Source organism: Diabrotica virgifera, chromosome 7 (genome assembly GCF_917563875.1).
Source record: "Diabrotica virgifera virgifera chromosome 7, PGI_DIABVI_V3a".
Taxonomy (NCBI): domain Eukaryota; kingdom Metazoa; phylum Arthropoda; class Insecta; order Coleoptera; family Chrysomelidae; genus Diabrotica; species Diabrotica virgifera.
Window position 1 is genome coordinate 233,818,282 of NC_065449.1, and position 15,617 is coordinate 233,833,898.

Consider the following 15,617-nt stretch of genomic DNA (forward strand, 5'->3'; position numbering starts at 1 on the left):
ATCTCTTTCTTGTATTATGTTTTCGCAGTTATATTTAGGAGTTTTCCAGGTGTATATTCTTCGGCCTGGTAGTTTGTAGAATTATTTATTAATTATGTGTTCGTTATACTTGCAAAACTAAACTAGCCTCCCTCCTCTTTCATTGGATGTTCCCCTTTAATATTCACCTACTATTTTTGCCATCGCTTTCTTTCACTAGCTTTGCATTTAAATCGCCTAAAATAACATCAACTTCTTCTTTGGTTCGTTTAAGTGTTTTGTATTATTTGTATCTTTAATTACTCTTAAATCATATTGTTTTAAATTAAATAAGAGGTTTACCCACCAGAGCAGCCCAGATCCAAGACTGATCCGGGTAAAAATTAAAACAATTCTCTGCAACAGAGACCATAGAGTAGAACTGAGAGTAGGAACTTTGAGATGTGATGTGTTTTCGATAATGCAATATGGAGTGGAAAACTTAAAATTGAAGCAGAAAAACATAAATAGACTACATCCATTGAAAATGTGGTGTTACAGAAGGATGCTTAGAATAGCATCGACACAGAAGAAAACGAGCACCGAAGTATTACGAGAAATGGACAAAGAATATTATAAACACAATAAAAAAAAGATACAGTCAAAAATGAATAACCATTTTTAATTTCGTTGCAACACGAAATGACAGCTGCATCATATTCTAGTTTAATCAGAGAGTGCAGCAAGCACCTCTACCGGTTTCGAAACTTATTAGTCTCTCATCAGGAGGCACATATGCTGCTCTCTTTGACCCAACCATTACAAACTCCGGCGTGCAGTTACGAATTGCAACGAACGAAATGGCAGGGATGCCCTAGCGGCAACTGCTAGCAAAAGACTAAGTTTTCAATCTAATAGTACACAAAACAATACCAAAAATATTACTCTTCGTCCCACCAGATCGATAATAATGGGAACCTTCTCTGGTAACACCTCCGAGGTTCTTAAAAAAATGGTTATTTTTGATTTACATGTTTACTCTGATTGGATTACGAAGGGAAACATTCTCTTTGGAACTTTACCGCGCTGAGCAGATAGGACGTGAATTATAAATTATAAAATTCCATCATCTTCTTTAGTCTCAGCATCCGTTATGGCTTGCAAATTTTAAAAGCCTCGTAGGTGTAACCAGAGAAGGTTCCTATTGTTTTCAATCTGGTGGGATGCAGAGTAATATTTTTGGTACTGTTTTATGGGCTATTATATTGATTTTAAAAAATACAGTATTTCGGACACGTAATGAGAGGACAGCGATATGAAATTTTAAGAATAATAATAAAGGAAACGATAACAGGAGAAAGGAGTATAGAAAAAAGGAAATGGTGCTATGGTTGAAGAATTTAAGGAACTGGTTTAAATTCAGTTCCGTAGAAATTTTTAAGGCAGCGGTAGATAGAGTAAGGATAGTGATGGTGATATCCAACCTACTAGTGGGAGACTGCATTAAAAATAATAAGATTTTATGTCCCGTAACATCCGAAGCTGCTATAACTGATATGTATCATCGTTAGGGAGCGAATTTACATGCAATCAATTTTAATGAAATATGCTAATACATATGCCGTGAAAAATTAGGAAATTTGCGCAAGATATGCACAATAATTTAAAAAATGCGCATTCTGAGAAACCACATGATTCTCTACAATAAAACCAATGTATCGATTTTTCACTATTTTCTCGATTTTTTTATCGTATCATTGTAAATTGGGTGTACGTAATTTTTTCTCAATGTACTTTCATTGGGAACACTTTTCTTGGAATATATTTCCAAAAAGCTTTTAAACTCAGGATTTTCAAGTTTTTTCATAGGTATGTTTGGACAAGCCATCGCATAAATCCGAATTTTTATATTGTTCATTGTATGAAGTCATCAACGATTGTCTACTGTCAATGGCTATCTGATCAACTTTCGATTCGCTCATCTTCTTGCATTTTTACTTATGTAGTTCTGTCCCGACGTGTTGTGTAAACAAAAATTTTCGCTGAGATTATATCTACGACAATAACACATATTTTTTCCAACTGTTTAAACTTAAAATGTTGAGGAAGCAGCCAAATATTATTCATTAAAGAAAAAAGAGGAAAAAAGTAATCTTAAACTCATTATTTTACTACATGCTTTGAAAAAAATTTTCCAGTGGTGTAAAGAATCTCGTTATAGTTTTTGATCCTGGAATAAACCAGGCGAGAATTATTTAGCATATTCACAAACAGAAGTATTTTTACACAAAACTAAACAATCACATTGACCCACTAAAATTGACTAATTTTACTGATTTAAGGGGTCTGATTTAAATTATATTCAAATTTTCATTAGAGAATCGTAAAAAGATGTCTAAAGGTGTAGAAATTCTCTAAACAATTATGTATTTTACATCCTACAATCATTTTATGACCGCGTACTATACTTTGTGGGTAAAGATCGGGTGTTTTCTAAGAAAAACCGAAGTGGTAGTGAATGAGCCGACTTCAGGTAGTTCTCGCAAAGATATGAGAGCATGTGCGTGGGAATATATTGTATTGAATTAAGAAATTTTAGAATTTTTTCGTTTGGACAAAATAGACACATAATGTGCACGTTTCTTTAAAAATATGCAAAATTTGGTAAAGTTCTCAAATATGCGAAACATCCAAGCAATATGCATTTAGCATAAAATCCGCTCCCTAATCATCATTAATAAGAGATTTAAAAATGAAATATAAACATTATCACTTGTGGGCACTTATAATCACTGGAAATTTGTCGTGTGCTTATCACATTATATTCTTTGAATAGGCTGCGTAAAAATATGACAAAGCAAAAAATATAGCATCATGTAATTAAATACATCTACTTAACAAATTACACCATTTATTTTATCTCAGATAAAAATTGTTGAATATGTAAATAGGTTTTTATCAAGACGTGTAAACAGGAATATTATGAATCTATTACAAATAATATTTATCTTACCGCTCTCTAATTATAACTAAACAGTTACATAAACGTGTATTCGATTTTATTTGTCATCCTTGAACAACTGTTAACAGTGACAATGGACGAAATACGAGATTTAGAGGAACTTTTGGGCATAAAAGAAGAAGTCCGAAATGTAGATATAACATCACTCACTGCACCAGGAGACAATTTTGGCAGTTTAATGCTAAAAGTGGACGTAACACTGAAGGACAAAATTTTACACCTAGTAGCTAAAAAAATCCCACAAAGTGTTTTGTATCAAAAAATATTTAATATACAGGTGACGTATAGAAAGGAGGTTGAGCTGTATAAAAGTATTGTTCCGATTTTGGAAGAGTTTGCTAAGAAGAGGCTTGAATTTTTTCCACGGTATTATGCATCCCGGTATAACCTAAAAGACAACGATGATGTGATCGATGAAGATGCTGTGTTAGTTTTGGAAAATTTAGCTGTTTTGGGTGAGTACATACATTCAGCTTTAAAACAAAAACCAAATGAAGAGTACAGGGGAAAAACAAGGAATGTCACTTTTTCATGATTTTTGGTTTTTCTCGCCATGTGGTAGCATCGACTAGACTATCGATTCAGAATAATAACCAAAAAGATCAGTCTATATAATTTTTTAAGAATTTATATCCAGGCGAAGGACCTGAATTGTCCGCACGCCACTGGACAAAAATAAGGAATATTAGCAGTTTTTTGGTGAATCATTAAATTAATAAGTTATTCTTGTTCTCATGATCATTTTTCAGTGCGTCATTAATTATGACGTCATATACTGTATTGTCTGTATCGAGACTTATTTCATGTAATTATTGACGAATCTGACAGATGCCACAATCGTACTTAGCCATAGGTGAAAAGCTTGTGGAATTAGTAATTTAGTAGATTTGATTTTTACACAATATGTTAACATGTAGGTATTTTTTATAAAGGGGAATAGAATTAAAGAGTAAACAATATTGTTAATTAAATTTATAAATATGGAAACATTAAAAAATGACACAAAACTATCCATAAACTGTGTTTTTATCTTCTTCTCTAGGTGCTGTCTCCGTTTCAAAAGTTAGCAATCATCAGAGAGATCTTTACAGTCGGAAAAATGAAAGAATACCCATGAACGATCACATTAATCACTTATTTTGTATTTGCTGTCTTTTTCTCTAAATAACAAACTTTTGATATAGAAAAAGATAGTAAATACAAAATAAGTAATTGATGTGATGGTTCATGGGTATTCTTTCATTTTTCCGACTGTATTTCTGAAACAGCGCCTCTAAATAATTCATTGTTATTACATCCAAACCAGTTCCTAAGGTTCTTCAGCCATGAGTTACGTCTCCTTACTATGGATCTTTTTCTTGCATAATGACCTGGAGTATTAGATATACATCTCTCATCACATGTCCCATTTATCTCAGTTTTCTTCTTATTTGTTAGTTCTCGTTCCTTATGCGTAAGTCTCATTACCTCCACCTTGGCTATTATATCTACTCATGAGATATTTAGCACTCTTCGGTACATCTCGAATGTCTCTAGTTCCCTCACGTCAATGACTGACTTTTAACGCACTAAATTCTAAACCAAAACACAAAATAATGCACAAAGACGTTGTGAAACACAAGTGAAGTCGAATTCGAAATTTCAAAATGACAGGTACACAAAATACTGACCTGAATAATAACCGTCACTTCTAAAAAATGGCCAAAATGGACGAAGTTTTCGTCAAATGTTCGTAATACGTGTATTTGATTGGCTAGAAAAAACGCGCATTCTAAATATCAACGAATCAAAACGTAGGTTAGGAATAGACATCTTATGTATATAACCATTGTAATGCTGCATTATTTTTGTGTTTAATCACGGAGCTACCGCTTTTTCCGTCTCATCTAACTTATAGCATTAGAGAGAAACCGAAAAACTGTGACGCACTGAAAAAATTTTTTTTTTTATTTTACAAAATAGTCGCATCAACCTCGGAGGTTATTAGCGACATATACATATACATAAGGTAATTTATTTACAGATGTTAGATTTTGTTAAATACATTGATATCTTTAAGGAATTTTACCAAGTGTTCAATTTTACAATTTTCTCCTAAGATTTCACTTGTTGATCCGATGATGTGGTTGTTCTGTATCTGCAACTGGTATTTTGGACACTCTGCAAGTACATGCTTAACACTTAGTGGGATATTACAGTTTTCACATAAAGTGGGATTAGTGTGACCAATTATGTGTCCGTGGGTAAGTCGGGTATGTCCTAGACGAAGGCGAGTAACAATGTCATGGTGAGTTCTGTTGTGAATTTGAGATTTCCACGGTTTTACAAACGTTTTCACTTCGCGAAGTTTTGAAGTTGAACTGTCCCACTGGTTTTGCCACAGATTTTTGACTTTCACTTTAATAAATGATTTTAAATCATTAAGAACTACATCTCTCACTTCACTCGCGGTTTCACTGTCTCTGGCTTGTTGGGCTGTCCGATCCGCCGCTTCATTTCCTTGGAGGCCAATGTGTGAAGGAACCCATAGGAATTGTACAATATGGTTGTTGTTTTGAATGGTAGCTAGTTCTTTTTTAATTAGGAGAGCAATTGGATGCTTCGTGTACAGTTAGTTAATGGTATGGATGAAACTGAGGGAATCGGTAATTATAAGAGCATTGGATATATTACTGGAGTTAATATGAACGAGAGATTGATAGATGGCGTATAGCTGGCCAGTATGTATACAGCTTAAGGATGGTAGTTTATACTCAAGTGTACTATTTGGAGTAATGACAGCTGCCCCAACTCCAGTAGATGTTTTAGAAGCGTCTGTATATATATGATAGGATTTAGAAAATTTTGTTAGTTTGTTGAATGTTATAGTTATAATTATTGAATGTTCAGCTCCAGGGATAATTCAGTCGATGTATCCGTGTCAGGTTCTTCATCCTCGTAGTTGTCTTTTGTGAGCTGTCTCGTAATTTTTTTGTTAAGCTTTGTACATTTCAATTTTAATGAGCGTTCGGATGTATATGAATGAATTTTGGTTATGAGTTTTTTAAATCCTAGAATGTCTACTGTATATTTATTTACAACGCTGATAACATCTTTTGTTCCATGAGCGATTTCAAATAAATCAACTGTTTCCTCAAAAGTTAATATTTGCTTTTCGGAATTGAATAATTCTTTAATTGGTTGCATTAGCGTTTCTAATGGTATTGTTGATATTTTTGTTTTTATTCTTTTTTGTTTCTGAGTTGGCTTTGAAAATACATCGTCACTAGCTGATGTCTCAATCGGGGGTGATATTGCTTCAGATACAGTTCGTTTGGAGGATGATTTAGATGTATTTTCTTCGTTGGATACGCTAAATTCTTTTGGTACTGGATTCTCTTTATTTTCATTAACCGAGCAAGAATTATTGCTTAGACTGGAAGATGAAGGCTGGTTAGTTATGACTATGTGAGGTGAGGGGGCTGATGAGGTGGATATATTTGGTTTAGATATCACTGGCATTGTATTATCTGTAGTTGATGTATCAAGAGGTGTTAGGTTGGTTGTAGATAATATTTTTGTTAGTGGCGTTGAATTATTTGATATGTTTGTAGAAGTGCATGTTGTTGAAGGTGTAATAGCAGTCGTTTCTGTTGAAGTTACTGTACTAGGTTCGTTTCTGTTTGAAAGTGTAGCAGTTGGGACAGCTGTTTCTGAGTGATTTACATTTACTGAGCAACTACTGGAAATATGGCCATGTTGTTTGTAAATGAAACATAAGTTGTCTAATGTCAAAAAAATTCGATTTGTAGTATCTTCATGAGTTATTAAAATGGTATCAGGAATTGGACCTGTGGGTGGAGATACGTAAATATGTCGACGGAAACTGAGTACATGTTTGTATTCAGGATTGTTGGTTCCTATTCGCAAAAATGACATTGATGAAGTTGGTTTTAGCCCTAAGAGCAGTAGTTCGTTTTCTATTACCTTATGCGGGATAGTGGGAGAAACATTGGATATTAGGAGTCTTTCACTTGGAGTAATTAGTCTACGGACTTGAATTTGTGTATTGTTTACAGTGATGAAACCTCTACTGTTTGAAAAAAATTCATCTACGACTTGTTTGGTTGAGAAATAGATACAGATACGATTGTTGGTGATTCTTGATGAAAAAATAATGTGTTTTAGACTAACTAAAGCTCCTACCGCTAACAAGTATTCTTCTAATTTAACATCGTTGAGAGAATTAAAAACTACTGCTTGTAGCTTGGATGGATAGATTGTTTCTTTTTGTCTACTAGCTGCAGCAGAGTAAGATAAAGGTTTTTGTGATGTGGATTGCGATAATGATTCATCGCTATTATTAGTGACGTCGAATTCCATTTCTCAACACCATTTGATTTTCCTAAGTACGGACCTGTTCCGCTTCGGATTTTGGTAATTGTCTTTAAAGACAAAAAATTGGTGTCGATCAATGACTGGTGTTGTTTATTGACGGTTTTATAAAATTCTTTGGTTATGAAATACTTATTAATAGAAAAATATGTACTCACAGAAAATGTTTTTCTATACACACTTAACTAACACTATTATACTTGATGTTAACGTAGTGTAAGAATACTATGATTGGTTTTGTAAGTTAAATTTACTATTTGTCAGGATCGATCAAAAAGCATGTGTGCTTATTCGATATCAGTGCCGGACTCGCACTGAAAAATGATCATGAGAACAAGAATATTATAGATTAATATTATATTAAGACTATAGACTAATAATTGCTAGAATACTGCTAAGGATCTCATAAGTAGTTTACAGGCATCATAAGAATTAAACCTTTATTGGTGTTTATCTCAATATGTATAAAATGTGACATTCCTTGTTTTTCCCCTGTACTCTTCAAATATTCTTAGGTAAGTAGTGTTCGAATAATTATATAAAAGAGAGATTGACATGTTTTATATTGTGAGGGTAAACTAACATTAGGGCTTAATACTAAGCAATATTGAATCCTCATTATTTCCGGATTCAAAAAAAATTCTTGAAGGTAAGTCTTAGATCGAGGTGGCTACTGAATCGTTTTTGTTTGTCAATTTTACAAGTCAAAAATAGTTTTGTAAAAAAGTGACTAAGCAATTATTTTTGTATTATGTATAATGTAATGAATATCGTAATAATAACCAAATACTAACGGATTCTACGTGTAGGCAAAGCAATAAAGCACTAAAATCGGCCTTACCTCCGAAATAAAAGACGGATCTTAATATGTATTTTTGCATTCGATTCGTGAATGCGCCAGAAAACTTTGTGACCCTTAGTCATAATATAATATTGAAAAACTGCGTACAAAAAATGCATTCTTAAAGTGCATCTCTAACAGACAATAAAAATATTCATATCTCCTCAATTATCGGCGGAAATGAGTTCAATTTTGTTACACTGTGGTTTTTGGGGTCTCTGAAAACGAATATGACGCCTTAAGTGATCTCCGGAGTAATTGGTGCCCAGGGTACCTACTGTTTACCTCGTCTTGTGGAGTTTTCGGCAAAAAATTTATTAAAAAATTAGTCAAAAGTCATTACTTGGGGTGTTTTTGGGGTCACTAACGACGAATATGACATCGGAAGTGATCTTTGGAGTACCTGGTGCCCAGGGTACCTACTGTTTATTTTGTCTTCTCGTGATTTCGGCAGATTCATTAAAAAATTAGTGAAACATCATTACTGGGTGGTTTTTGGGTCGCTGAGGACGAATATGACATCAGAAGTGGTCTACGGAGTACCTGGTACCAAGGGTACCTACTGCTAACTTTCTTTTTCTGGAGTTTTCGGCAAATTCGTTAAAAAATTAGTCAAAAATCATTAGTCACTAGGTAAACAGTAGGTACTCTGGGCACCAGGTTCTCCGGAGATCACTTCCGAGGATATATTCGTCGTCAGCGACCCCAAATAACCCCTAGGTAATGATTGACTAATTTTTTAATGAATTTGCCAAATACTCCCGAAGACGAGGTAAACAGTAGGTACCCTGGGCACCAGGTATTCCGGAGATCACTTCCGATGTCATATTCGTCGTTAGCGACCCCAAAAATCCCCGATTAATGATTTTTGTCTAAGTTTTGAATGAATTTTTTGTCGAAAACTCCACAAGACGAGGTGAACAGTAGGTACTCTGGGCACCAGGTAATCCGGAGATCACTTTTGATGTCATATTCGTCGTTAGCGACGTCAAAAACCCCGAGTAATGATTTTGGACTAACTTTTTAATGAATTTAGGCAGGGCTGCTTTATCCATTAGGCAATATAGGCAGTTGCCTAGAGCGGCACATTATGAGAGGCCGGCAAAAATACTGTACAGAAAAATATTTTTATATAAAAATTATGGGTCTGGTTTCTGTCATTATAGTGTATGAAGCTCGTTCAAATTACTTTACCGCAAGGAAGCCAAAAAAATTGTGCCCAAATAAAACATATAAAGAAATAAATTCAATTTGACGAGGGGGCTGATGATGAACCAAACTTTTCAGCTAGTGATGAGATAAAGATCCACACATTCTATTATTATAATCGACACTCTGATAAGAGACCTAATAGACGTCTGGAATCTTATCGAGGTATTTATCAACGTTTTCGTGTTATTAACATATTTGCCAAAATTAAGCAATGACAAAATTATTAAGGAAGCTAAAAATCTGGTACAAAATAAAGACGACCAAGCTACATCATTCTTACATGAATGCGTTCACTTAAAGGGTGATTTGAATACCACAATAAAATCACCAATTAACATATTTATCTTATTAAAGAAGAGTTAATGCAGTCACTGAAGGCGGATATAAGCTATTACCTCCGATTTCGTTGAACCTCGATCAATTTGCATGAAAATTGGTGAGTGGTTAGAGGATATCTCAAGGACCAAAGGTGATATGGTACCAACTTGCGCTTTTACCATGGGAGCCGATGCCACCCCGTCGGAATGAAAATTATTTTATCAAAAATAACCCCATAATTCGATAAAGGGACAAATTCTAAACAGAGTTTGTTATATAAAGTTATTAAAATAATTCAAAACTTTTTGAGTGATTCAAAAAAATGCATGTTTTTAACCGATTTTTCATAAATAATTCAAAAACTAGAACATTTTACAAAAAAGTTATTATTACCAAAATTGAAGCTAAAAAAAATGAAATAAACTCCTTAGTGGAAAAACCTTATAATGTTAACTAAAAGTGAGTTATAGGTAATTGAATATAGATTTTTTTCGGCGAGTACCCAAGTATTCAAGTTTAAATAACGGGGAAATGATGCATTTTATAACATAATCTTGTTAAACATTTGTCAAAGTACTTAGAAATATCTGTCAAATGAGCCCCCGAACAAGTTAATCGCATTAAAATTTATGCAAAAAATATTTTTCAGCATTTATCTTATTTTTCCAAAAAAGTTATTATTATTTTTTTAATAACTCCGTTAATTTTTATGATATCAGGTTTTCCTAAAAACCATTTGAAATTTAATTTTAATGATTATTAAACCACGTTGAATTTAATCTTTCCAACCTCTTACTTTTTTAAAAAATAAAATAAATGATCCCGGTTACATGGTTCTCGCAGCAAAATTTAAGCTTTACACGTTTCTATCTCGGATATTTTTTACCCTACAAAAATAGTAAAAAGGTAAAGTATTTGATACAGAAAAAACTAAAATTTGGTTATACATATATCACTTTTTGCGTATATTGAGTATTTTTGAAGTATCAAAGAAAACTAGAGTTACGATAATTTTAGAATTTCTGATTTTTTAAAATTATATAACTGTTTTTCAAAAATATGAATTCTAAACCTTCAAAATTGTTGAAATCATTACTTATGCTTATATGAATAAAGAAATTATTCTAAGGATTACTATAAATTTTAATTTTTGTGGAAATGGCGTACTTATGTTTTATTTTTCACTTTTTCATAAATAGTTCTAAAGAGTTCTCTTATTTTCATCATAACTTACTTAATTGTGAAGCTATTAACTTCTACTGGAGCTCATTTGATAGGTACTCCGAAGTACTTTGACAAGTGTTAAGCAGGTATATTTTATAAAATGCATCGTTTTCCCGTTATTTCAGCTTGAATACTTAGATTTGAGTACTCGTTGAAAAAAATATACATTTCAATTACTCATAACACACTTTGAATTAACATTAATTTAGCTCTTTAAGTGAGGAGTACATTCAGCTTTTTATTATCTTCAATTTTGGTAATATGTAATAACTTTTTTGTAAAAGCTTATAGTTTTTGAGTTATACGTGAAAAACTGCTTTAAAACATGCATTTTTTTACGAAAAATAAAATTTTGATTGTTAATAACTCAAAAAGTATTGATTTATATTAATAACTTTTTATAACAAATTTTGCTTACAATTTGTCTCCCTATCGATTTATGGTATTATTTAAAAAAATTCACCCTCGAGAAGGGGTGGCATCCACCACCACGGTAAAAGCACAAGTTGGCATCATGTCATATTTGTTCCTTGAGGTATCCCCTAACTACTCACCAAGTTTCATGAAAATCGATGGAGGTTCAACGAAATCGGACGTGAAAACCTTCAGTGACTGCACTAAGTGGATTGAAGATATTTTTCCTAATTTTGACATTGCTTTGTACATTTATTTGTGCATCCCAGTTGCCGTTGCCAACGTGTCCGCTGAAAGGTCATTTTCGAAAATGTCAAGAATTAAAAATAATTTCACATCAAGTATGACACAAGAAGGTGTTAACAATTTATCGATTTTGTCAAGAAAAAAATTTTTTTTGAAAAGAAGTCTCTGATGTGATCGAACTGGAATCACAATTTTTTCTGTTATAGGTATATAAACATCGTAGTTTAAATCCAATTTTAGTGTATTCTTGCTATTTTTTTTTTTTTGGCAAAAATGGTACATGATTGAAGGGCGGCTACTGGAGAATTGTCTAGGGCGTCAATTGACCTAAACGCGGCCCTGAATTTAAGGAAAACTCCACGAGGTAAACAGTAGGTACCGTGGGCACCAGGTGTTCCGGAGATCACTTACACGTCATATTCGTTTTCAGCGACCCCAAAAACCCTCAGGTAACAAAATTTTACTCATTTCCGCCGAAAATTGACGAGTTCTGAATTTTTTTTATTATCTGTTTGAGATGCACTTTAAGAATGCATTTTTTGTATGCAGTTTTTCAATATTATATCATGGCTAACAGTCACAAAGTTTCCTGGAGCATTCACGAATCGAATGCAAAAATCAAATTATTAAGATCCGCCTTGTCTTTTTTTTTCGGAGGTTCAGTGCTTTATTGCTTCGACTACTGGTCAATGATACATTAATAATTTCTGGGGAAATTTCTTGTGGAACCGAATTCACCAAAACGATTCTTTGGTGTATTCTGATAATTTTGTGTGTATATTTCACCAATGTTGGTATATTCTTGTTGATGGCTTCTTCTTTTCGTATTGGCAAACAGATCCTGCTACATTCTGCTGATAGGTGTGATATACATTTTGTTCATAAGTAAGTTTCTTTGATACATCTCTTTTCCATGTCTGTTTCTTTAATGATTATTGATGCGTCATTTCATTGTACACTCCTCATTGTCCCAGGTATGCGTGAATATATCTGATTTGTCGAAGTCTTTGTTTTTGATATGCATTTCATGCTTGTTTGTCCTGAAACTTAATAATTTTGCCGTTTCTTCCACGTAGAAATTGCTGCTGTTACAGGTTAATTATTTATATGCAGTTCTTTGAGCTCTGTTGTGTAATGTTGAGTTTGGTTGTAATAAATGAAGTTTGGTTTGGTGGTAATAAATGGTTTTCTAAATTAATCCAATAGCAATTTTGTATTATTATTTATGATCATTTATCATTCAATCCTTGTACTAATAAAAAGATATCAAAGACCTACCCCACACCTCTCCCGAATTGAGCTACTGGCCTCGGTACTCAAAATATGTAGCCAAAACTTTTAGTCGTTACATGGTTTAGGACAGGATAAGCCTTATTATATTGGTTTTTTAATGTTGTTGTACCTATTTCCTATACTGTTTAATTTTGGCGATAAGACGTGTACATAATATGGTATTATACTATTTCTTAGATTTTCTAGATTTATTGTAGCGTTTTGTTGTTTTTTTCTTTATATGTGAAATGTTTTATTTATAAATAAAAACAAAGTTCCGACGTTTTCCCTGAGTGATATTAAATACTTCCAACTGCCATACAACCTCAACCTCTATTCATCATACAAGTAGATACCGATACCAAACTTCTACCCGAGAAAAAAACGTCCAGGAATATCAAAATCAATGAAGGAAATCACTGAAAATGAAAACATAATATGCATATTATGCATATTACAGGTGGTTTTATCATCCTACTATACTAATATCCCATCATCAAGGTATAACAACATCGTGCTGAAGGGGTATATGACTTAAAGGTAATATAGTGGGCTCCAAGCGATGCCCATGGGAGATTGAAAGCCCAGGAAGAAAACAGTATTGCTACAGTAAGGGCGCACTGCCCAACTGGACCGATCAGTATGAACCAACTCGTGGGAAGAGAGAAGAGAGGAAAATAGAAAAATAATAAAGATGGCAGAAAGAGTTAAGAAGTAAGGAATAGGAAAGATAATGAGGAAAAGGGAGAGGGAAGAAAAAAACAGCAAACCAAGAGAGAAAAGAAATGAAAGGAAAGAGATAAAGAGAAAGATGTAGGAGAAAACAGACAGGATTACAGAAAAATAAAATGAGGTACGAGATTATAGGGAAAGAAAATTTAAGACAGGAAAAGAAGGGGAAACTAGTAGCTCGGACAGCAGAAGCATCTCAGACGATGAATAGTACAAGCAGAGAAAGGCCAAGAAAAAGAAAATCCAACGAGAAGACAGAAATAACTAGTTCGGAGGAAGAGGAACAACCACAAAGCAAGGTGAAACTAATAGAGCCTACAGAACAGCGTAGCAGCCTTCTAGAAACTCATAAGAAAAGTGCCTAATTTAAAAACTTTTGATGAGATAGAATAAATACAGAGTATTTATACAAATTATTTCTTTTGTTTCATAACAGATGATTTTATCCAGCCCTTAAAAAACCATCCTGGAACCAAACAAGTCGGATAACAATGGGTTATAAAAGTGTAAGGTATTTATAGGATACACCCTTATTCTGATAACGTTAAAAATAAAAAAGTATTATCACTCAAAAGTTTGTGGTGGAAATTTTTTTTCAGGACACTAACTGAAAGAACAAAACTCGTGGCGTATTTTTTTGTTTAAGTAGAAATTTTGATTAGTACTTAATCATTCTAACGTTTCCCTTTTATTTCTAGGATACAGAAATTTAAATAAAAAAGAAGGATTCGATCTACAAAATGCCTTATTATTTCTAGAAGATCTAGCGAAGTTTCATGCCGTTCCCCTAGCATTCAAATTGAAACATCCCAATGAATTTGACGAGAAAATAAAAAAACTGTGTTTCAATACTGTTTTCACTGACGCCAAAAGATATGGAATACTCAATGAAGCTTCTAGAAAAATAGTATCAGAGTGTAACAGTATTTCGCATTTAGCAGACAAGATTCTTTTTCTCAATGTGAACAATATGCAACCCGTCAGTGATGCTTATGGAACACTAATTCATTTCGATCTATGGGTCAACAATATTATGGTTAATCTTAAAGACGGAAGATCAGTTGGCAATAAATTAGTGGATTTTCAAGTGTATAGTTATGGATCACCAGCATCTGATGTTTTGTTTTTCCTTCTAACAAGTCTTCAAGGATACGTCATTAAAGAACATCTAGATGAACTTATTAAACACTATCATGACCATTTTGTTAAATGCCTTCAAGAATTTGGTTGTGATACGGAACTTTACACTTTAGAAAATTTGTTAGAAGAACTCAGAATCCATTCTAAGTTTGAATATGGTCATGCTGTATTATATACGACTTTTTTTATTAACGCTGACAAGGTAAGCGAAGATGAAAGTACGCGTGGGGATCCAGAGAATATGATTAGGGGAATTACTCAATTGGCTAAAGTAAAGGTGTGCTTGATTACCGAGGAGTGTGAAAAACGAGGATGGCTTCCAAAGTTGGAGTAGTATAATATATTTTTGTACTAAGTATAAAAAAAATGCTCTAATAAGTACTATTAGTATTTATTAATAATTTTTGAAGTTATACTTCTTTAGGCACGAGCGTGAATTTTTACATTCCCTGGCGCATGCGCACACCGACGGTATGGTATAAGTCTCTACATCTTTTAAGTTATGTAGCGCAAATAAGGTGTGCGTGAAAAGAATATATTATTAGTGTTTTTAGTAAATATATTTATTATAATTTTTATATCTGTGGATTTGTCTTCCTCCTAATAAGTATTGTTGAAATTGTATATTTTAATTAATGTATCTGTCACCTTGATTGTAATTATGTCCGAGAAATGATCGACTGAATACAAAAGCGGTGGTAGCTGATCGGTAGAGCATTCTCCTAGGGATCGAGAGGTCCCCTGTTCGAATCCTGACAAAGTCATATCCTTTTTTTTAATTTTTGGTATTATTCTTGTTCTTTCTAAAATTAGTTAAATATTTAAATACAATACAAAAAAACTGTTTAAAGTAGATAGGTATAT

The 15,617-nt window shown here is 33.2% G+C and overlaps 1 protein-coding gene across 1 annotated transcript; it reads left to right on the forward strand.

Annotated features, from left to right (window-relative positions):
• Positions 1 to 2,966: 2,966 nt before the first annotated feature.
• Positions 2,967 to 15,134, forward strand: LOC114348171 (uncharacterized). Its single transcript, XM_028298795.2, has 2 exons — positions 2,967 to 3,435; positions 14,312 to 15,134. The coding sequence occupies exons 1-2, from the start codon at positions 3,054 to 3,056 to the stop codon at positions 15,085 to 15,087; spliced, it is 1,158 nt and encodes a 385-aa protein (XP_028154596.2). The 5' UTR covers positions 2,967 to 3,053; the 3' UTR covers positions 15,088 to 15,134.
• Positions 15,135 to 15,617: the final 483 nt, after the last annotated feature.